Source organism: Protopterus annectens, chromosome 6.part0, assembly GCF_019279795.1.
Source record: "Protopterus annectens isolate FY-2018-M chromosome 6.part0, PAN1.0, whole genome shotgun sequence".
NCBI classification, from domain to species: domain Eukaryota; kingdom Metazoa; phylum Chordata; order Ceratodontiformes; family Protopteridae; genus Protopterus; species Protopterus annectens.
In genome coordinates this window covers 940,088,261-940,113,188 of record NC_056737.1, presented here as the reverse complement: position 1 = coordinate 940,113,188, position 24,928 = coordinate 940,088,261, and the positions used below count along the sequence as shown (strand labels likewise).

General features: G+C 40.3%; 1 protein-coding gene across 1 annotated transcript in view; it reads left to right on the top strand.

The window, feature by feature from the left end:
- Positions 1 to 24,928, top strand: part of SERPINA10 (serpin family A member 10) — a 151,758-nt gene that overhangs the window by 41,633 nt on the left and 85,197 nt on the right. Inside the window, exon 2 of the mRNA XM_044074591.1 lies at positions 3,163 to 3,880. Within this exon, the coding sequence (XP_043930526.1) occupies positions 3,196 to 3,880 (685 nt within the window). The 5' untranslated portion in view covers positions 3,163 to 3,195. The remainder of the gene's footprint in view (positions 1 to 3,162; positions 3,881 to 24,928) is intronic.

Genomic DNA, 24,928 nt, shown 5'->3' with positions numbered 1-24,928 from the left:
CCTCAGCATCTTCGGGCCTCGTGCTCAACAGGCAAGCACTACTGCTGCAGTTGCAGCCAGGATATGTAGTGATCTGCTCATCATGCACACTTGCGTGGCTGCATTCATCGTTAAAGAGAATCATGGCTCATTATACATGCACAGTAAACAGAGGAGGGCTAGCCAAGATAATGGCTGCAATGTTTTTGAATCGCAGGGCATGTCTGCTTTGTGGTCCTTTTTTTAACTTGGCCCTTTATTTTTCTTCTTTTTTTCTCTAATATTTATAACACTTGTCAAATGTTTGGGTATAATGGAAAGCTTGCACTATGTTATTACAAATGTTCTTGTATTCAACATAAAATGTATGTAATATAAATGTAAAATGCAAGTACTATTTGGTTTATTTTTCCAAGACTGTGATGTCAGTATGTCCTTACTACAATCATCTAATCAAAGTTACCTCTTCTGTTGTACTCAGGGTTAACGGATATATGGGCCAGATTTCTGCATTTTGATATTTTATACACTAAAAATAATTTTCCTAACAAGAGTGGTCATTGTGGACCTTGTGGGAAAAAAGATGAAATGTATAGAAGCATAGCATCTGCTTTATCATTTTCCAAAATGCTATATTTTTAAATTATTTCTCCAAGTAATTCACATGCATTAGAAAATAAACTTACTGCTATAAATCATTTGAGAACAATGCTTATGGCCTTAGGATATATTTGTGATTTGTAGCTACAAGTCTTCTTTGGAAGGGCAAACTATAGCTGCATGTTCATGGAACAATCTGCATACTCCCTGAATTTCTATAGCAGTACAGCATTGTCTGCGTTCTGAAGCCAAAGCATCATTTCACAGTGATTGCGATTGATCCCATAACCTAACAGTTCCTCAACTCATCTACCTAAAGCTTTGGACTGTAGTATTCATATAAAAAAACAGACTTTGTTAGTAGTCTCATGTTGAAACAATGGAGGATTTCACTAATGTACATAGGCATATGCTAGTTTCAACAGCAGTTACCATTTAAGCCTTATGTAATGATTTTACTTACCATTAGAGAATTTGTCATGTACTAGGCAGTATGATGGCTCAGTAGTTACATTGTTTGTCTCACAGGTCTGAGGTTCAAGCCTAAGTGACAGTTAGTGTCTGTGTGGAGTATGCATGCTATCTCTGGATCTATGTGAATTTTTCTAGGTTTTCCAGTTTACCTCCACCTCCCAAAATCATACATGTTGACTGGCTCTAAATTGTCTATATTTATAATATCTACCCTTGCCTTTGTGGCACCTGAACAGGGTCCAGAATAACCAGTTCATTTAAAGATCCTAGCCCAAACTCCCAGATGTTCCCAAGCACTAACTCGTTAAGTAACTTACTCAAGGTCACACAGTAAACAAATAAAGGCTGTGGCATTCACAACCTGTACCAGCAGAGCTGGTGCATTAACAACTCCTAGCATTAACCATCTGTGCTAGCTACCAGACTTCACTCCAATGAATAATTTATTTATTTAATACTTGTTGACCGAGAAAGTCCAACTAGGCAGATCCTATTTTCAGCAGAGGCCTGGGGAGAAATGTTCCAGACACGTCTTAGGAATGTGAGATGAAACTGGAGTACCCCAGAGGAAATCCACACAAATGCAGGGAGGACGTGCACACTCTGCACAGAAGACACTCCAGCCAAGAATTGAACTAGAGAACCTCTTGCTGTGAGGAGACAGCATTAACCACTGTACCACTGCATCACCCAAATTAAAATTAAATTAAGACACATGAACATCACAGCAACAGTGGATATACTGATTGTATTTCTTAGATGCATCTCTGTAAATGACAAGATTAGTCTTGCATGTATAATGTACTATTGACTATATCTTAGAGCATAATCTAGGCAGTTTTCAGTTTACTGTAGTATAGATCTTGGATTTGAGTACCAAATGAGAGTTAATATTGTCCCTTCACTCTGTCAGTCTGCTGCATATAAATAATTCTATTAGTTAATGCCTGTGCCACTGTTAAATAATTCCTACTCATGTTCTGCGCTTTAATAAGTACTGTGTTTGTGCACTAAGGTCTGCATTAAATAGGGGCCTTAGTTCCACAGGACTATCTAGCCCACAGGAAACAAAGACTCAGCAACTCTGAGGTTTAAATCAGCACCAGGGAATAAACAAGATATAACATATCAAAATTAGCAGATTTTCCCCAACACTGTTGATATCTTTGTTGTAACCTAGCTATAAAATTCAGACTATAAAATGCCTGTCAGTTGTAAATGTAACTGGGACTTTTTGTGCTGGGAACTCGTACAATGTTTCTGGTAATCTCGCAGTATAGCTAATAAAATACACACCCTGTAGACTTGATCTTCATTCTGTCAGTGACCACATGCATATCATGTGACAATGAGGAAGTCACTAAAGCAGACCAGTGCTCCCTGGTCATAAGCAGAGTGAAGCACTTATTCTAAAGCATCTGACTTGTTTAATAATACCTGAATAAAAATTATTCTAAGATCTATTATTTTGCTAGCTACATGCTTGTAATATTGGTTGCGTCCAGTTGTCCTTCATTATGAAGCAGGTGGCCGTGTCAAGGCTTGGCAGTTATCGTCTCTGAAATGTTAATGAGTTACTTCTTGTGCCTATGTTATACAATTAGATTTCTTCCATCTTCATCTGTCTGCTGTGTGACTCTAAGTAAATCACTTAATCGGGCAGCACAGGCCACACCTGAAAAGTTACAATTTGTCCAGTGAGCTTACCCACGCAACAAACAGACAATATGAAAAAAGGACATTTATTAATTTCTCATCGCAATCCTTATTCTGTGGTCATACTTCAAATTATCAAAATATTTAATATTAAATAATAATAAGGGCTAGATCACAGCTATGGCAACAATGTATGTGGTCATTTCATTATAAGAGCCTGTTTGATTTTTTTTTTTTCTGTAAATAAAATAATGCATATATCTAGGTTTTATTTCAATTGGCGATTTATTTGCATGTTTTAACCAGAACAGTGCATTAGACAACGGATATATGAAATTACCAATCAGATCAAAAATAACACGTTAGTTACTGTACAATGATTACTTATCCTCACTGGGATGTGTAACCTCAACTTTTGCTAACATTTGTGTTTGTGTTACTATGTCTATACAGGAGAGACCTGTCTTGCTTCAGGAAAGCTGCAGAATGTATATTGAAAACAGATTTGTGTTCCTATTCAAATTAACTGCTCTTACATATATAATCATATCACCTATCTTCACCCCACCTGCTTCTGGAAGTCTTAATGGACATGAATTAAAACTACATCATAAGAGCAACATCACAAAAAAAAGAGAAGACTCACATCCTCATACGTACACCATTCGTTACCTTGCAGATAAGAACAGTGACTTTGGCTACAACCTATACAGAAAAATAGCAAGTAAACATGATAACAACATTGTGTTTTCTCCATTCTCAGTGTCCACTGCCTTTGCTTGGCTGTCTCTTGGTGCAAATGGAGAAACAAAGACTCAGCTACTCCGAGGTCTAAATCTGCATGACTTTGACGATACACAGACTTTTTATTTGTTACCAGTACTGTTTCAGCAAATCATGGAGAACATTACAAGAAATGATGACCTAACGTTGTCTCAAGGGAATTCTCTTTTTTTGCAAAAAGATGTAGAAGTTAAGGAATCTTTCTTAAATCAGTCTCTTCTATATTTTGATGCTGATGTTGAAAATCTGGATTTTAAAAATAACCCTGAATCTGTAAATATCATTAATAACTATATTAGCAAGAAGACAGATGGAGAAATTACAGATATTTTGAAAACAATTGATCCCCAGTGCCAAATGATTCTTCTGAACTGGGTCCTGTTTAAAGGTAAATATTCTGGTACTGACACTGTGAGACATTACATAAGGAATGTAATATTCTGTAGTAGTTATGCTGTATTGTAGTAGTTGTTAGATACATGCTTGTGAATGCAATAAAAACAGTCTTTCAGAGGATCTTTAATACTGGTGGGCCATCCAAAGTGGTGGAGACTTAAAATCCAATGGCATGTGTTTGCACTATGAGATGGTAATAACAAACCTCAAGGGATTTCATCCCACTGCAACAAAACTATTCCAGGCGGGGTCGAGGCTTGTTCTACTATGGCCTTTGCTTCATCTGTGGGTTTTTGGAAAGGGATGGATTTTAGAAATATTCTAGAAGATGCATCTTGGTCCTCTTTGTATACTTTTATAAAACACTTGAAACTAGTTTCTTTCTCAAAGTCTAGGACAGGCTTTGCTAGGACCATTCTCCAGGGGCTCCTGGAATCTCAACCTTCCTCCTCCCAGTCTATCTAAGCTATGGTAATCTTCCCATATAGCTTAGTCTACTGCAGCAGTTATCAAATGAAAAACAAGTTGCAGAACTGTGTGTAACCTTACCATAACAGTAGATGTTCGAATGATCACTGCTGCAGTAGCTGCTCCCTCCCTCCTTCCATTCATCTCCCCTTGTTTGTTGTATGTTTTTATGCCAGGGTGAGTACCATTATTTTTGTTTTGCTGACACTACCCTTTTCAGGGCTTTAGCCTCCCTCTTTCTGCTGGCATGAAAGCTCTGAAGGGTTAGGTCCCCAAAACTGATATTTAGCCAGCTCAGCTCAAGCTGGCTAATGCTGTGGGCATGTGGAAGGTGCCCTGAAGCTTTGGAAGCTGGACAGCTGTTATGTCCTTGGCACAACATAACCCATTTAGCTTAGGCTACTGCAGCAGTGATCAAATGAAAACCAGCTATGACATTTAAACTACTTTGTCATTTTGGACTAATGTATAATTATCATGCAAAGTTTTTGGTTGTTTCTCACTATAAGCTGTTGATAATATGAAGAAACAAGGACTTTTAACATTCATGATTAAATTCAGCTTTGTGTACAGGAATATAAAAAATAATATGCCTGCTCACTAGAATAAGAGATGTCACCTATCTGTGTTACTGGTGACGCAGGTTAAGGAATGAACCTGAATGAATAAATGCTCCACAATATCTCCTAGAAGAAAAGGATTAAACTTCTGATAAACATGTATTTTTTTCTTTTCCTTGAGGAATACGGCAATAATCTAATATGTGATGAAAAATATACAGTAAGTAGGAGACAAGCCAAGCACAATCAAGAATTAATTTGCAATGGACCTCTTGAGGATGCACCCAACATTTCATGGGCAGCAGAGAGCTAGCTGATCATCGAGGGTTAGGTAAGGACAAGTAAGGATCCAGGATGAAGCGCATAACCTGGGAATACATGTACAGACTATGTCATCAATGGTACTCAACCCACAGCAGAAGGAAGGATGGGAAGAAAACATGAGAACATTTGCATATGTAATGAAGGTGTATACCTGCACAGAGCTTATAGGCCCCAGCATAGATAGGATACACAAAGAACTACAGAAATGATCAAAGCAATATGTTTTCTCTAGTTGCCCATCTGAGGCATACTGCCTAGATTTTCTCATAATATCCAGACTTTTGTATCATATTCGTCTGTTCCTCATAAAATTAGAGCTTTTCTGGCAGCTCACCGAGGTTTAAATCACTAAATAATTTCAGACGTAATATCCTTCAAAAAATGATTGTTAATGTAATACCTATTATTCTAGCAACTTCTAGGTTTATAAGAGAATACTTAAAATGTGTCCTTGATTGTATGCCTCTGTGCCCCCATTATTTTTGGCTTTGTCCAAACTTTTTGTGCTTAGAGGTTGAGAGGTATGATCTGAGTGGTAACACAACACACTGCATATAACTACAAAGGTAATGTATTTACGTGTTTCCTTCAACAGAGGCCAGAGTGAATGACTCTCAGATACCAAAGGGAGGTAGAACTGAAAAGAAAACCTGGAAAATAAACCAGATTTGTTATAGTTTTTGATGATGTCAGTGCTTCAGATTTGGTTGATCAGATTTATTACTTTTGATTGTATTTTGAGTACAGTAGAACACCGATAAAAGAAAGATGCAGTCCTGCTGCCTGGATATTAGAGAGTAGTAGAGAAGCAGTCTGCAACAAATGCATACCTCTCCACTGTCCCCATTTTTGCAGAATGCCCAAATTTCTGCCTCATATATTTGGTCTGTTCCTCATAAAAATTGTGGTTTTCTGGATTTTTGTTCCAAATCAGTGAGGATTGAATTAGCTAAATAATTTGAGTTTCAGGCTTCATATCCTTCACAAAGTGTATGGTAACACAAGACCTTTTATTCGATCAACGTTTAAGTTTATAAGAGCAATCTTTAAAATCTGCCTCTATTTCTGGGACTTTTGTCCTAAGAAGTTGAGCGCTATGGACAGATGGCATTCATTAAAGATTATGCTTTTTCTCCATTATCTATCAACAGTACTTGTTGATAGGTAAAATGTAAAAAAAATAGCTTAACTTCTAAATTTTCATGATCTGACTGAAATAAATTATTAACTGAAATAAATGATTATATCATGAATGGTCAACATGTTGAAAGAGTGACAAAATTCATTGATAAAAACACTTTAACCATTCATGATAGCAACAGTACTACACAATAACATGCACTATATAGGAAAGGGAAACATGTTTCCTTTTCTGATGTACTACCCACAACCCTACCACACATTCAGCTCAAAATTGTCTGAATAATGATACTGTTATGGAAAGGGCTTTTTCTTAAGGTAATTTGCACGTTAGGGTTAAGGGCTGGGACAGGAGTAGGGCTTGGTTTAGGAGTACCACGCATTACTAAGTTGGGCAGGATGGGCTTTATCCCTCTGCCCCACCTAATAATGCATGCTAACCCTGCCCCTAACAAAAAAGTGCAGCTTATGTTAAAAAAAGCTCTTTACATAACACTACCACTTACACAAGACAGTTCAAGTATATATATATATATATATATATATATATATATATATATATATATATATATATATATATTGTCATCATCGACCTCCTTTTCCCCATTTTCTATATAGAGTCGGGAGTGTTGTGTTAACTGTTGCCATCTCTCTTGATTCAATGCCACACTCATGCCTGTCACAGATCTTCTCTCATGCAATCCAACCACCTCTTTGCTGGATGACCTAATTTCCTCTTATCTTCTTTCTGTCTTTCCCAATCTTCTTCACTAGATTGTCTTCTGCTTTTATGCACATGCCCAAACCACCAGAATCTGTTTTTTTTTTATCTTTTCTGCATTTGGAGCTACTTTATCTTCTGCTCTTATGTCCTCATTTCTTTGTCTGTCCCACAGTGTGCATTCTACTATCCTTCTCGGGCACTTCATTTCCATCACCTCTAGCTTCCTCATCTGCTCTGCCTTTACTGCCCAGGTTTCTGTACTATACAGTAGTACAGGTCGCACCATTGTTTTGTACACCTTACTTTTCAGCTTCTTTGGCATTCTTCTATCATACACTGCACCTGACACTCTATGCCTTTTGACTGCAGACCTCTGATTCTAGCTTTGACCTCTTCATTCAGACTTCTCTTCTCCTCAATCACTCCTCCCAGATACTTGAAGCTGTTAACCTGTTCCACTATCGTTCCTTCTAACTCACTTCTAAGCTTCTTCTGATTTCCCCAATTTGCTGCCATAACCACTGTCTTATCTGTACTTAGTTTCACCCCATGTGCCTTCAGATTTGCATTCAATCCCCCTATCCCTTGCTGAAGTTCTTGGTCAGAGTTTGCCTGTAATGTCACATCATCTGCATACAGAAACTTTGTTGATCTGTCCTCTCTGACTTGTTTGCTAATGTAGTCAATCACCAATATGAACAGCAGTGGGCTCAGAGCTGAACCCTGGTGTACACCCATTCCCAGTGGGAATCCTTCTCTGAGAACGAACACTGTTCATACTTGAGTCATTGGGTCCTTCTGCATAGCCTGCACTAATTCTACCAATGTTTCTGGGACTTCAAACCACAACAGTAATGCCCAAATCAGCTTTCTTGGGACTTGTCAAATGCTTTCTCCAAGTATAGGAATGCCCAGATGGACTATTTCCTCATCTCTAGCTTCTTCTCAGCTATCTGTTTCACTGTAAACATCAGGTCAGTTTTGCTGCATTCTGATCTGAATCTGAACTGCTCATCTCCCATCTTACTTTCAGCTACTCTGCGTATCCATTTATCAGTCACCTTCTCCAAAACTTCCATGCAGTGTAACAGGAGTTTGATACCTCAGTACTGCCCACAGTTGTGGATGTCCCATTTGTTCTTGTACACTAGCATGAGTATGCTTATTCCCCAGTCATCTGGGATATGCCTTCCCCCACTACAGACATATACTTTAAAATCCTTTTTTTTGAGGAACACCAGTTCACATTTGACATATTCTGCCAGATTGATTCCCCTTCCAAAAGTGACTATAAGGAGGCAGGCTGAAAACAAGAGAGTAGGAATAGTTCTCTTTGAAAGTGAAACCTCTGATGCAGTTATATTATTTAAACTTTTCATGTCAGTATTTTATTAATGCAATTGGATCTAAGGAGTGTAGTCTGCTGTTTAAAATATTTCAGCTGGATAAGTCTATTAAGTGGAGGGCAAACAACAGCTGCCTGTCATCTGAAACTACTCTGCCATGACAGTGGCACTAACAAGGGGTCTGTGACCTCAGTGCTGTGTTTTATGGTCACTGCTGATGACTCCAGCACTTATGCTATTGATTGTCAGCATATCAATGAATGGGTTTTTGGGGAGGGTTTACAATGCCTTGGTTGTGAGTCTTGCAGAGTCTGCAACAGCTGGAATAGCTGTGATCTTTTCTGCAGCTGCTCTACATATGCCGTTGATAACTGGAACACTTATGTGCAGCCCAGGTAGAAGGAACTGGGTCAGAGGCAGCTTCCATCCTGTAGTCAGGGTTTTTATGCACTGTGCTTGGGTGACTTCTATTTCAGGCATGAACTGGGGAAGCTAGGAAGTTTATCAGGGTTAGCATGTGTGTCGTTGCCTGCTGAAGATTTTGCTGGCCTAGTGTTGTAACATTCAGGAACTGTCTGTCTGCCTGAAATGAGTCCTGATGTTAGAGTTGATTTAAGGCCTCACAGCCGGCGTTCTTTATCACTTGTTGAGCATGTTGTGAAATATTAGTCTGGAGCATTTATCCTTGTTTGTGCTAAAGTCAAGAGGGCAGCTGAAATATAGTGCCTAAAACATCTGTAGCCATGATCTTGTCACATACCTGTTGCATACTGTTTTACTGCACACACTGTTGAAGAGGAGTGAGGGGCTGCAAATCTACAAGTTGCAACTTATTTTTCATATTTTTTCCCTAAATTTCAAAACCATCTAGCTAACATGCTCTACAGTTTAGCCTGTACCTTGCTGCTCTTTTCTGATGCTACTAGAGTTCTCTAAATGTTCCTACCCACGAGCATTCACCATCTTTGGTTCATATGCCCATCTACAAACTCATATCCTCCTCTAAGCCCTTCACTATTCACCTTCATTCTCCTATTAACGTTATGTTCTCTTTCCGGGACACTGCGGTACACAGCATTCAGATTCAAATTCAGAATTCATATTTATTCACACACCTATGCTTAGACTTTTTACAATAAAGTTATTTAATTATCAATATAGTCATATAATCTAATGAAACACAACATACTTCTCTTACTCTATTCAAATGTAGCTTGGATGAATGGATGTGCAGCTGCAAAATCCACCACTTGTTTACCACCAGTTGACCTTATGAACAGGGGAAACATAATAGCACCCAGCATATACTTTTGTGGCCCAACTTTGAAAATTCATATTGCAAAATAGAAGGGCTAATAATGACCATGGGAATAAGCTGCTCCAGTGGCATACAGAGATAATGCCTTGACTATGGTCCAGCTGACCCAGGTTAGGTTAGCAGCTTGGGTGACTAATAGAGTAGCAGGAAAGGGATGGGCATGCCTGGATGGGAGGGTGTTCAATGATACACTACCCAAAGGGAGGCATGTTTCAAAGAGGGAAGCTGCCCCTTCAATGAGCATGGGGAGCGCAAAAAGGGAAGTGGGTAAAACATTAAAAAATAAATAAATACCATGGTAATGCAATTTAGGCTTCTTAAGATCCTCACAGATCAACAGCCTAGTAAATACCGATGAACCTATGAACACAGATGAACAACACACAACGGAGAGACAAAAACTGAGGACAATACAAATGTATGACACACAAAATGAGTGAATCACAAAACATTGACAACTTCTGTCTTAGTCTCAAGAAACCCCAGCTACAAAACCCAGATCAAGCATTGCCTAAGTAGTGATACTGTTAGGGAATGGGTTTTTAGTAAAGAAATGTGTAGTGTTAGAGTTAGGGGAATGGTTAGGGGTAGGAGTATAGTTTGGATTAGAGTTAGGATTAGCACACATGAGCAAGGTGAGCGTGGGTAATTCATTACCCTGTACCATGTTACTCACGTGTGGAAACCCTAACCAAAACCCTAGCTTTGCTCTTAATCCCAGGTATTGTGATACTAAAAACCCTTCCTTTAACAGTACCACTAATCAAGACAAAAGCACACAAAACATGTACAACGTCAAACAGGCTGAAGACTAAAGCTATACCCCCCTACCTATCCCTAACTATAGATCTAACTTGCAAACAAGTAGATACATATTACCTGCTATAATGCAGTCTTGAACATTTTCACAACCACCAGCTTTTCAGTCAAACATTTTCCTGCACGCTCCTGCATACCTACACTATATAAAGCTTAAACTCAACCAAATGTGGTTCACACAAATGTGCTGTCAAACATTTATATTGCTGCTAATTTTTACACTCACCAAAACTTGAAGATCAAATGAGCTGTCAGCCATATGAATGGCAACCAGATAGATAGACAGATAAATGGGTATACTGATGCTAATTGAAACTTCCGTATATGGACCATCAGAAGATCAACAAAAGAAAAATATAAAAATAAAAAAAAATAAAAAAATGACAAGGTACAAAGCATGCTCTAAGATTTAACCCCAGGGCATACAAATAGAAAACCATGTTTTTTACAGGGGGGGGGGGGGGGCAAGCACCACTGCACCTCCATGTGGAAGTCTGGTCTCACTGTAATACTTGCTAAATAAATATGCCAATTCGAAGAGCACACAATACCATGGAAAGGGTGTATTCCCCAACCCCAGCATTATAACGATCTCACATAAAAGTTGACATCTTTCCTGTCAATCAAGTTAAGTCAGCAAAAAAGCTGTTGATTAACTCTCCAGTCAACCAACATCAGTTGTCCCTCTTTTAAAAAAATAGAAATTGTAACTTTCTTTTTTTCTTCGCAAATATGAATAACACGAAAGATGTTATGAAGACTTGGAAGAGGCATCATAATCAAGAAACAAGGAAATAAAAATCACAAAGAAACATTAGTGATATTTTTATTCATATGCCCTGCAGTTATTCTGCAAATGGGTGACACATAGCAAAAATGAAAAGATAACAGGACAGTATAAATACTAAAGTTGTTCGCTCACACCTGTATACAGAATGAGGGATGTTTCATAAAACTTTACCCATTATTTTGTTAGTTTAATTAGTAAGTATAAAAAACAAAGAAACAAAATGTTTAAAATTCTTTTTTTTTTTTTTTTTTTTTTTTTTAACAAAACAAGTATGTTTTTACGAAAAGAAAAAAGAAGAAAGAAAATCCCCCAAAAGGAAACTTGTGCAATAAATGAGATGCTCTTCACTTAGGTGCATACCTCTCAACTGTCTAGATTTTTGCAGAATGTCCAGATTTTTGCCCCATATTTTTGATCTTTCCTCATAAATTGTGTGGTTTTCTGACCAATCACTGAGGATTGAAGTTACTTAAATAATAATATACATTTGAGTTTCAGACTTCAAATCCTGTTATTCTACCAACTTCCTAAGTTTATAAGAGCAATATTTAAAACCTGTCCTTATTTTTGAGCCTTTGTTCCTCAATTATTTTATTCTTTGTTCAGATTTCTTGCAATAAGAGGTTGAGAGATATGCTTAGGTTCACCGTGTCACTAATTTCATCAGGTCCTGATACAATACTATAATTCAGAGTCTGTAAAATAAGTAATTGCTAGTGTACCTAATGCAAAGCTCTTCCAAGTGCCAGATGCTAATCAAAGATTTTGGAAAATTAAACTGATTGAGGCAAATGATGGAGTATGAAATACAACCAAGAATATTCAGGCACTCTGCTGAACGTACCAAACAAGCAATTTTCAGCTGATAACAGAGATGCAGATCCAAATTCCAATAAAGAATCCTTAAACAATTTCTGAAATGAAGCCTTTCCATCAGTTTTAGATGCTACTGCACAGAGTGCATTGAAATCAAATAAGAATAGTACCTTCCAATCCATTGACTTAGAGAGATAAAACCTTGATTACAGGCCAGGTGACATGAGTTTGATTAGCAGCTCAGGCACCTAAAAAAAGCTATCAGGAAGGATGAGCATGTCTATGCCGGGGGGGGGGGCATGTTGATATAGGCAGGAGGATGGAACTGAGAATAATCACTGAGCTAAGCATGTTGCATGGACAGGGAATCCTGAATGCCTTAGCACTGGTGAGGTCATGTTCTACACAGGCTTCACTTTAGTGCCCATCCAACCGACATAGTATTAACATGCTGAGAGGACAGGACTAGAAAAAATGTGATCTGTATATGAAGGCTTCTCTCCTGGCCTTATCCCACTTGGGGTTGCACTGCACAAAGAAGCCAGAGTACATGCATACATGCATGTGGAGAGTCAGAGGCCTCCATGCATGCAGGATTTTCCCAAATAGGAGCCCCCTCACTGCTGTGGGTAGTACTAGAGTACTTCCACCAGCATAGAAGCATCAAAAGATGGGATCACTGGGAGAAGTCAAGATGGCTGCATTCTGAAAATAAGGTTGATTAGAGAGTAAAATAGAAAAGAGATGCAAATAACCCAGTATAAGCAAACAATGTGGGTAAAATTTAGTTAATTTCTAGTCAGTACACTTCCTGGATATCAGAAAAGAAGTACTCTGGAGAAACAGAAAATTGTCATGAAAAGGAGAAGACCAAACTCTAGTGGAGAACAATCTTGCAGCAGTTCAGCAAAAAAAAAAAAAGTTCAGGTGTCAGCTTTGTTGCATATAACACAAATGCTGGAAATAGACACTTAAAAATAGGTGGGAATGATAACTTTTTATCATAACGGCTACACTAAACATATTTTGAAACATGAATGGGTTTACAGGTAAAGACAAAAAGGAGAGAGTATTGAATTATATTAAGAAATGCAGAGTGCAAATATCAATGCTACTGGAAACATATTTGAAAATAAATGAGTATGAACATTTGATAAAGAGAGGATTTCAGGATGGATATTCAACAGAGTATCAGGGGCAAAGGAAAAGGGGAATACTTATACTAATTGCTAGAGGAGCTCCAACAGTAATACAAGAGGGGTAAAAATAATAATGGTAGATTTGTGTTAGTACAGGGCTACTGGCAAAGGGAGGAGGATTATGCTGGCATGTATTTACATTCTACTTAAAACTTCTATTACTGAGCTTAAAAAATTGGGGAGAAATAATCAGCTTTCAGCATGGAATATTACTCATAGGTGGGGAGCTGGAATTTGATTTGCAACAGTGAGAATATATCTGGAGGACCTAAAAAGGAAAATATAACAAAAGATGGTAGATTTCAGAAGAAATTCATAAAAATATTTAGTATGGAAGACCAGAATTTAAGTATTAGGAACTCAGAGGATTTACATATTATTCCCCAGTGTACATTAACTGGCTAGACTATACAGAAATTAGATTTCACAAGAACATATGCATTTAATTGAAAGCTTTCATGCACATCCAGGAACTATTTAGATTATGCACCTGTAACAACTAAGATGATAAATGCAGGGTAATTAAGTACAAATGAGATGTTGGCGTTTCCCCACTTACCTGTCTGTTAAAAAGAGAGAGATTTGCAGAACGGGTAGTGGAAATTATTTCAGAGTTATTAAGGAAGCTAGAAATTTCTTCAGAAATTATAACTGGTGAGTGGGATAAAATAAAAGTGGAGTTAAAAAACAGGATGGAAACATACCTATCAAAAGTCCAAATTTTTGCAGAATGTCCACGTTTGCCTCACATTCTTGGTCTGTTCCTCATAAAATGTGTGGTTTGTGGCAAATCACTGAGGATTGAAGTCACTTGGAATTTCAGACATCATATTCTTCAGAAAATGTATACTAACGCACATACTGTTATTCTAGCAATTTTCTAAATTTCTAAGAGCAATATTTAAAACCTGCCCCTATTGTTGAGCCTTTGTCCCACCTTTATTTTAGGATTTGTCCATTTTCTTGAGCTAAGTGATTGAGAGGTATGGATAGAAATAGAAGAAAAAGACATATGGTTAAGAAGTAACAAAAATTATTTAGAAGGGCTGACCAAAGTTAAAGTATTGCAAAATAAGGGGGATCTCACAGAACAAGAAGAGTACAAATGCAGTGTGCTAAAGAGAAAATAAGGAAGTATCTGGATAATATGCATGAGTTTATAAAGATTGCTGGTAAGCAACTGTTTTTGATAAGAACTCTAGAGCACTAAAACTTTTAGCACAATGACTTAGGCATCATAAAGTAGAAAGGGTTGCTGCTAAACTTGGGGAGCCTATAACAAGAAAAATAACCAGAGATCCTGTAGAGGTATTAAAGTTATTTCAAAAATCTTATGAAACTTTATATAAAGCAGAGAAATGTGGAAATCCAGGAAAAAGCACAAATGGAAATATTTCTGGAAGACTCAAATATGCCAAAGTTAGAGGTAAATGAGGCTCAACAATTAACAGTTAGGATAGGAGGAGATAAAATAAAAAGGTGATGTATAATCAATCTGCAGGAAAGTCCCTAGGAATAGATTGTATTCCTGTGGAAGTTTGGAAGTTAGGTGGGAAGAAAGTGATAAAGATCTGGAAGGCTTTATTTAACAGTGTTTTAAAATTAGGGGAAGCACCAACATTCTGGAAGAAAGCTGTGGTGTCTTGTAATACCTAAGACCCACCTTCATATAGTCCGATTTCAATTTTAAATCATGATTATAAAGTCTTTGGGGTAATTCAATAAACCTTACATGGAGTGACTCTCCATTTAGGAATAATGTAGCAACCTGAACATGGAATATGGCTGCCAAGCGATCCAGGAAACAGGGCTGGGGGTGTGCACAAGCTTCCCTGCACCATACAGACACAGCGGTGTCTGTGGAATACAAATAACCTTATATGCTGGTGAAAACCATTCAAATGAGGTGACTTTGCAATTCAGAAAGCATAAAGGCACCCGTGTAGGTACCGTGGAAGCATAAAAAATGTACGCAGTAACAAACCGTGTACCAGAGGATAAAATCTAAACGGGGCTGTAACAGCCAAAATAAAAGGTTGTATATTGCTCAGTAGGCATGAAAATGGCCAAAACTATGGCTATTGAGTTAAAAAAGTAATGCAATATATGAAAACTTAAACTTTTTTTAATACATATGTCACGTTTAAGCGGCACACAGCAACACGCAAACATGCTATTTTGCAAAAAAAAAAGAGTTTAAAATATGAAATTTAAAGTTATGCAAAGGTATTGCATTATGGTGGCCAGCATGCAGAGTCAAACAATGGCAGGTTATAGTGGTAGCTAAGGAGATAGGCCCTGGTGTAGTTCTGTATCCAGGGTATATGCAATTAGGTGTATGTAAATGAGACAGAGTTATTGAATTGTAAAAAGGGCCACCGTGTCCGTAGGTACTAACTGTAGTAAGGCAAGAACTGTGTTGGTGTAGGCAGAACAGATAGCTAACATTAAAAGGGGGTGTGTCACGGCATGTAGAAGTGGATTGGAGCTTAGCGGCACCTGTTTGCACTCAGCTAAGCACAGCTAGGCAGGGGTGTGTGTGCCTGAGGCTGCTAAGCTATACTTAGCCCCATGGCGCTTATTTTAACTGGTTAAAGAAAAGCTAGGATGCATGTACAGTGGAAGGTCTAAACTGCTGAGCAATGTTTATAGTAGTGCCGTTGGTTTGCATGGAGCACAGCAGGGCTTAGCAGTGGAAGAAATTGGAAAAAAAAATAAAAGGAAATAGCCTGAGCAAGCCAATCAAGTATAACAGACTGATAGGCCCTGTTCCACTGACATTGCCCCATTCAAACCCCTCAGTGATATACCTGGCAGGTGGAATGTATGATAGTCAGCCAATCACACAGACTGCATCTGCAGCACACCAATATAAAGTATGCATACACCCTTCAATCTGATTTTTCTCCACATACTCTGCACCATTAGAGTACACACTTGGGAATTTTAACTGACAACATGATAGGGGCTGCTGCTGCTCTATACATAGCATGTATGCATACATGCATATATGACAATAGGCCCAGACTGAGTAGAAGAAGAGTGTTCAGGCCCAGGCTAACCTTTCAGGGGCTACATGAGCTAGTGATAGTAGAGCACTGCAAGGTGAACTGGGACATACTACAGGAACTCACCGAGCTCTGCCGCCCTCTCCTCAGACCCAGAGCCAACAGAGGGGAACCCATCCCAGTGAATACAAAGGTATGTGTAGCCTTAAGAATACTAGCTACAGGTACCTTCCAAAGACCTACTGGGTACATCATGGGGATCTCACAGGCATACGCATCCAGGGTACTCCACCAGTTCCTGGATGTCATGCTAACACATGCCAGTGAGCACATTTATTTCCCCAGCACCCCTGAGGAAAAGACCAGCAATATGCATCTCTTCCACCATGTAGCATGCTACCCAGAGGTACTGGGTGCCACAGACTGCACTCATGTGCACATCAGAGCACCACCCCATGAAGAGGTTAGAGTCAACATCAACCGCAAGGGGTATCACTCCATAAACTACCAGGTCGTGTGCAATGCCCAGAGCTTTATCATCAATATGTGTGTGTTGGCAGCCCTGGCATTTACCATGACTCCCACATCTGGCATGTATTACAGCTGTACCAGGCATTTGCCAGGGGGGACATCCCATATGGTTATCTAGTGGGGGATCCTGGCTATGCACTGGATCTGTGGATGATGACACCCATCAGAAATGCACACACACCAACTGAAGTACACCATAATGAGGCACACGCAGAAACTAGGAACATCATAGAGCATGTGCTTGGGCTGCTGAAGTCACGGTTCCATTGCCTTGACATATCTGGTGGAGCCCTGCAGTACTCTCCAGCCACATGTGAACACATGTTCATAGTATCTACCATGCTACACAATATGATCCTGTGGAAATAGCTGCGGCACAAACATCACAGGGAAGGAAGACACAGCACCCCACCATTGCCAAGGTCCACACAGGCACAGGGGGACTTGGAGGAGGAACACCCTGAGCCTGTCCCTGTAGGAAGATGTAGACATGCCCAGTACACCCTGGCCTTGGTAAAGAGGTCATGCATACCACATACACTGGTAACCTAGGGACCCAGGTACTGACACCTCACTCTGACTCACATACACACTGTAAAAAGGATGTCAGCCAGATCACACTACTTATACCTTACCAAGTATAGGCTGTGTACTGCATGCATCTGACAAAGTCAGCCCTGAAGCACTGTCCTCTCAACTGCTGCAAGTACAAGGTAAGTCACTCTTCCTAACAACAAATGAATGATGTAGTAGACTGTGGTAGCATATGTATGGTATTGCTGCATGTATGCAAGGGAATGAAGTGGGCTACCAGGATAGCAGCAGACAATGGACAGCAATGTGGGACAACAGAAATTCTCTGCCAAATACTGGCTGCCCCAGAATATGCAGTAGACCAAGCCACTAAAACCCACTGTACTATGTGAGGGACTTAGAAACAGCAGGGTCATAGGACAGAAGCATGGATGTCAATGTTGGAGTCCCATGCATACCTCTCAACCTCTTAGAGCAAGAAATCTGTACAAAGCGGCAAAGAAATGTGAGCCAAAGGCCCAAAAACAAGGAGAATTGTTAAATATTGCTCTTACAAATGTAGAAAGTTGATAGCTTAACAGATTTTGCAGTAGCATGAATTCTCTGAAGCGTAGGGAATCTAAAACTCAAATGTCTGTCATTACTTTCTAACTTCAGTCTTTAATGATTTGCCAGTAATTTCCAAGACAACCATAATGTTATGAGAAATGGACCCAGAATGTGAGGCAAACATCTGGACGTTCTGTGAAAATCTGTACAGTTGAGAGGTATGGTCCCCTACCCCCCACAGAACTGCAGTAATAGTTAGTTACTGCAGTTCTATGGGAACAGCAGTAACAGTGATGTTTGTAAGGTAATAGCAGCAGACCACACATTCCCAGGGCTTTCCCAATCAACTTGCTAATATGTTCCATTTCTACAATATGCAGAGGTCAATGTGCTATGTATGTGTGTGGTTAATAGTGTCAGGAAGTAAACAGTATTAACTGGTGGCTGTTCTGGCTCACTGAGCTAAATACATTACTGTGGGTGACTGGGTCCATTGTTCAAAACTGGCTGTGCCAACTGTCACCTACACCTATGGTAGGGGTTCTACAGGATGTCTAGAAGTCAATATTTGTTACTGCAGGAAAGCTGGACAATGGAAGGACAGGGGGCCACAGTTATGGACAGTACACAGCTCTGAGTAACCTAGATGGTGCTTACTAGAACAGCAGGCTGTGACACGTCAGTCTAGTGCCAGGATACAAAGTTTGCCACATAACTGTGTCAGTATTCACAATAAGTCAGTGGGCACCATCCATACCCCACAAATGTCAGGGTTTCTCAGAATGTCCACACTTATGCCTCATATATCTGTTCTGTTTGTCATAACATTGCATTTGTCTGGCAAACTATTGGCAAAACAATACAGGTTGATGTGAAAACATCAAAGACAGACAGTTGAGATGCAGACTTCATACCCACAAGAAAATGCAAGCTAATACAAAACCAGTCTACCAACTGTCTATGTTTGGATGAGCAATATTAAGATGCTGTCTCCATGTCTGGGCCTGTGTCTGACTGTGATATATGGCATTGTCAAGATGTTTGGCTGTAAGAGTTTGAGACATATGGCCAATATGTAGCCTTATAAGAACAGTGTAAGACAAACCATCTTAGGACCACAGCAGATGCATGGGGCACAATGCTGGACAACCTGCTAAACAGGTACAGTCAGAAGTGTGCAGTCCATAATCCTCTGTGTGATGTTATGACTTCTACCCTAGTCATACCATAATTACAACTACATAAGAGCAGCAACTCTGGACAAAGTCTGCGACTGGAGCAGAGCATGACAAAGGGCTCCATATAAGGGGAAGGAGGAGCCACTGGCCAGGCAAATGTAGAATGTGCAGACTAGAACACTTTGTGCAGTAGCATGGGTTCCCTGCAGTGTATGCAGTCAGTAGACAAATGTCTGTCAGCGGTTCCTCACATTGATCTATACTGATCTGCCACTGACATACCGGGACATCACAGTGCTGTGCAAAATGTAGCTCACGTATTATGCAAAATTCTGCTCAACCCAATACAGTCTGTACCCACCCTAGATATGATTCTGTTAATAAGGATAGCACACAGCCACTAGATCCCTCAGCCACTATATCAGTGAGATGTTGGACTGTTTACAGAGGTTCATCAGCTAATCAGCTGTAGCACACAAAAATTCTGGACTGGAGTACAGGTAGGTCTGGCCTGGAGTCCCACTCTTACTATTGATGGTCATAGTGGGCATGCTCCTACACTTAGCTACTGTCAGCTCACATCTGAACCCACATCTGACTATAGAACTGTGATGTACATATATCCCTTCTGCATACAGACAGCTATGTACACCTTAACTGTCTATCCCCACCCCCATTACACATGTTTACCCCCATCTATCTATGTGGTTCATATAAGATTTATCTGTATCTGCTGAATGTGATATACATACAGATATATAGGTAACATATACAAATATATCATTTATAGAGAGGCAGAGGCAGGGGAAGAGAGAGAGAGAGAGAGACCCTGAAAGGCATAGAGTGATGTACTGCAGCAGCCGCACGTACACTAACTTTAACCAGTGGCATGTGCAAATACTATGGTGAGGCCCATTGTGTAATAGTAGGCAAGGAGGAGTTGTAATCTCAGATCAGTCACAGTGTGTGTGTGTGTGTGTGTGTGTGTGTGTGTGTGTGTGTGTGTGTGTGTGTTTGTGCATGTTTCTGTATGTATTACATGTACAGCAGAATACACACACCCAACAGGCCTGTGTCTGTATAATGGCCACCCATGTTTTGGCCCTGTGACTAATGTCCTACACAACAGTGGTCTTCCTGTAAGCAGCTACTGATCTCATCCACCCCAGCAGCACTGACAGACACTCTCTACATGTATTAATCCTGTGGTGCATGTGATGAGTACATACTACTATAGCGTAGACAATGAGATAGGTAGTGGTTCAGTTCCCAACAACAGCAACAGAGAGTGTGTGTGTGTGTGTGTGTGTGTGTGTGTGTGTGTGTGTGTGTGTGTGTGTGTGTGTGTGTGTGTGTGTGTAAGTATATTCCCCTTGTGGCTTTGTGTATTCCTGCCTATCTGTGTGCAATGCCAATACATTTCTGGGCCTGTTCCACCCTGTTAACTACCCACTGCCTACTTTACAGGGCCTGTTGATGTCATCCACCTTAGATAGAAATTTGGACACTCTCTAGGCATATAATCTTTGTAGCACAAGTGATAAATACGTAGCACTATAGAAAATACAGCTAGGCAGGGGTTCTAATCTCAATACTGCCAAGTGTGTGTGTGCATGTATAAGTATATTCCCTTGTGGTTTGGTGTATTTCCTGCCTGTGTGTGTGCAATTCCAATACATTTTGAGGCCTGTTCCAACCTGTTAACCACCCTTTGCCCTACTTCACAGGGTCTGTTGATGTCATCCAACTTAGATACACTACTGGACACTCTCCAGGCATATAAGTTCCATGGTGCAAGTGTGTGTGTGTGTGTGTGTGTGTGTGTGTGTGTGTGTGTGTGTGTGTGTGTGAGTGTGTGTGCGTGTGTGTGTGTGTGTGCGTGTGTGTGTGTGTGTGTGAAACATATCTCCTCTGGCAGTCCTGTGTGTGTTGGTTATACCATTTTGAGGCCTGTTCCACCCTGCTGATTTCCCTATTGCATTACTTTACGGGGTCTGTTGATGTTTTCCACCTTAAATGCACTGTTTGACACTCTGCAGGCCATACCTCTCAACAGTGTAGTTTTGCAGAATGTCCAGATGTTTGCTTCATATATTTGGTCTATGTCTCATAAAACTGTGGTTTCCTGGCAAATCATTGGCAAATCATTGATAGTTCAAGTCAGAAAATAATGACAGACATTTGAGTTTCAGACTTCATACCTTCCACAAAAGTAATGCTAATGCAAAACCTGTGACTGTATCAGTTATCTACGTTTGTAAGAGCAATATGTAAAAGCGTCCCTATTTTTGGGGCCTGTATCCCTCCATTATTGAAGGCTTTGTCCACATTTATTGTTCTAAGAGGATGAGAGGGATGCCCCAGGCATATAAGCTCTGTGCACATGCAATAAGGACATAGCACTATAGTATATACAACTAGATAGGTAGGGGCTCCAATCTCAATACTGCCAACTGTATGAGTGTATGGGACTCTGTATGCAGATCCCCTGTAGCAGCATGGCTGTCTTGCCTGTGTGTGTGCAATTGTTATACCATTTTGTGTGCCTGTGCCATCCTGTTAACTCCACTATCACCAGCCAAATCATGGCCTACAGATGTCATCCACCCTAGATGCAGAGTTACCCATTTTCAAACACAATAGCACTGTGGAGCATGCAATACATATGTCGGACTATAGTGTACATAACTAGATAGATAGATAGATGTTCTAATTCCAAAGCTGGCAACTCTCTGTGCATATGTGTTGGAATGCATGTCCCCCTGCAGCAGTGTGTGATACAGTTATACCATTTTAAGGGGGCCTGTTTACCCCCCCCAGTGGCAATCCTTACAGCACCTGCAGATGTCATCCAGCTGAATAGTAGTGGCAGACACTGCAAAACTGTATAAGCTCCCTGGTTCATGCACTATATATATAGCAGTATTATATGTAAAATTAGGCAAGTAGGGGTTCTACTATCAACAAGGGCAATTCATGAGTGTGTGTGTGTGTATATGTATGTATATCCCCTTGCAGCAGTGTGACTGTGTTAGGGCCACAAACATATCTCTCGACCCCTTAGAGAAAGACATCTGGATAAAGCCATACAGAAAAGTGGGACAAAGCCCAAATATTAGGGTCAATCTTGAAATATTGCTCTGACAAACATACAAAGTAGATAGCATAACAGGTTGTGCATTCATATGCATTTTCTGAAGGATATGAAGTCTTACAGGAAAATATCTGTCATTATTTTGTAACATTAGTCTTTAATGATTTCTTATTTGCAGTGGTGATGGACAGGTTGGCAGATGAGATCAGACAGGAGGCCCCATGGACTATGATGTTTGCAGATGACATTGTGATATGTAGTGAGAGTAGGGACCAGGTTGAGGAGATCCTGGAGAGGTGGAGATATGCTTTAGAGAGGAGAGGAATGAAGGCCAGCAGGGCTAAAACAGAATATATGTGTGTGAATGAGAGGGAAGTTAGAGGAATGGTGAGGATGCAGGGAGTAGAGTTGGTAAAGGTGGATGAGTTTAAGTACTTGGGATCAACAGTTCAGAGTAATGGTGAGTGTGGAAGAGAGGTGAAGAAGAGAGTACAGGCAGGGTGGAATGGGTGGAGAAGAGTGTCAGGAGTGATTTGTGACAGACGGGTACCAATAAGAGTGAAAGGGAAGGTCTACAAGAGGGTAGTGAGACCAGCTATGTTATATGGGTTGGAGACAGTAACACTGATGAAAAGGCAGGAGTCAGAGCTGGATGTGGCAGAGTTAAAGATGTTAAGATTTGCACTGGGTGTGACTAGAATGGACAGGATTAGGAATCAGTATATTAGAGGGTCAGCTCAGGTTGGACAGTTTGGAGACAAAGCAAGAGAGGCGAGATTGCATTGGTTTGGACTTGTGCTGAGGAGGGATGCTGGGTATATGGGGAAAAGGATGCTAAGGATGGAGCTGCCAGGTAAGAGGAAAAGAGGAAGGCCTAAGATAAGGTTTATGGATGTGGTGAGAGAGGACATGCAGGCGGTTGGTGTGAAAGAGCATGATGCAGAGGACAGGAAGAAATAGAAACAGATGATCCGCTGTGGCGACCCCTAACAGGAACAGCCAAAAGAAGATGATGATTAGTCTTTAATGATTTCACACTACTTTGCCAGAAAACCACAATGTTATGACAAAAGGAACAAAATATGTGGCAAACATCAGGACAGTCTGCAGAAATCTGTAGAGGTGAGAGGTATGGCCACCACCTGTCCCACCCTACAGGTTGCAGTCCATGCTTAGCCAGGTGTGACCTGTGACAATGACACAAACAATAAAGAGGTCCCTAGAGTGTAGGACAACAAACATTTCCTAAAGTTGTCTACTACTTGCATAAAGCAGTTATTTCACATCAGAAGCACCTTAATGTTATGAGAAATAGCACAACCTATGGTAATGTGACACAAAGAAGCTGTCATATTGGCAAACCAAGGGAAGTCCTGCCCATTGCACTTGCTGTGCATATGGTATGTCCTGCCAACTGTCACAATACTATAAGACGTGTCCCAAATTCCACATTTGATAAGGTAGCAACCCTACTTTGTGTTGCCTATGTGTGTGCAATATTTAGACATGTGTAGCCCCTGTGAGTAGCTGCCAACCCAATGACCCACATGTATCTAGGCATGAATGCTAACTGCCACTACTCACATATGTAGGTTCCGCCTAAGGCTGTGGCAACTGTAAGTAGTGCGCTGTCTGTCACTGACACACAAACTGATGTTATCACACTGTAACAGGGTCATACAACGGGTATGGAATGGTGCCGAGGTCCTGGCTTCAAGCTGAATGCAGAAAATGGTACCATCATACCATATGACGAGGACATGGACTCACTATTTTCCACAGCAACGGCAACCCCATAAGCGCATGAACTGTGTTCACAGACCTGGCTACTCAGTTTGATAACAATTTTGCATTCAGGCATCAAGTAGTGCCAGTGGTCAAAAAAGGCTTGGACATGATACAACACATAGGTAAAGGGACTGTATCCAGACAAAAGGTGGACATTGCCTCTGTATAGTCCTCAGTCAGTACAACAATACATTTTCATCACGGCCGGTCTGGTATGTACCTATGCAGACATCTGCACTAACTGGAAAGGCTATGTTAAAACCCACAGAGGTTATCCATGGCCTTCAGCACCTGTCCATGCACACGGCCTGGAATCAGTAGTGGTCCACTTGGTATCAGACATGTTGTCCAAAGGTGGGCTGTGGCATGCCTAGATGACAATGTTGTGCTCAGCTCTTCAACACCTGCCTCATATATGAGAGTCTAACTCTGTGCACATTACCAGCATGACAGGCCTGTATCACATAAGCAACAGCAAATAAACTAGTCACTCAGGAATGCACTTTCCATACATGTCAGAGTATGATGCAGACCCTCATCAAGTGTATCCATGATGAGTGGATGGGAAAACAAAACTCTGTCCCAGGGTTCCAACCTGTGTCCATCAATGCCAGGGGCAACAGGTGCTGATCAATGATTCTGTTGGTGATAAAGTAATGGCTAGGATTGTACACTGTTCCACGCATACGCACCTAGATAAATATGTACATATACAGCCATAACTTGTTGAAAAAAAGGTTTCTGTGTTGCCACTATGCCATCATGAGCTTCTGTATTGGAAGCAGGTCCCCATGATTTAGACACACAGACACCTGGAACAGAAACAGAATAAGGTCTGTCAGACAACAGTCAGT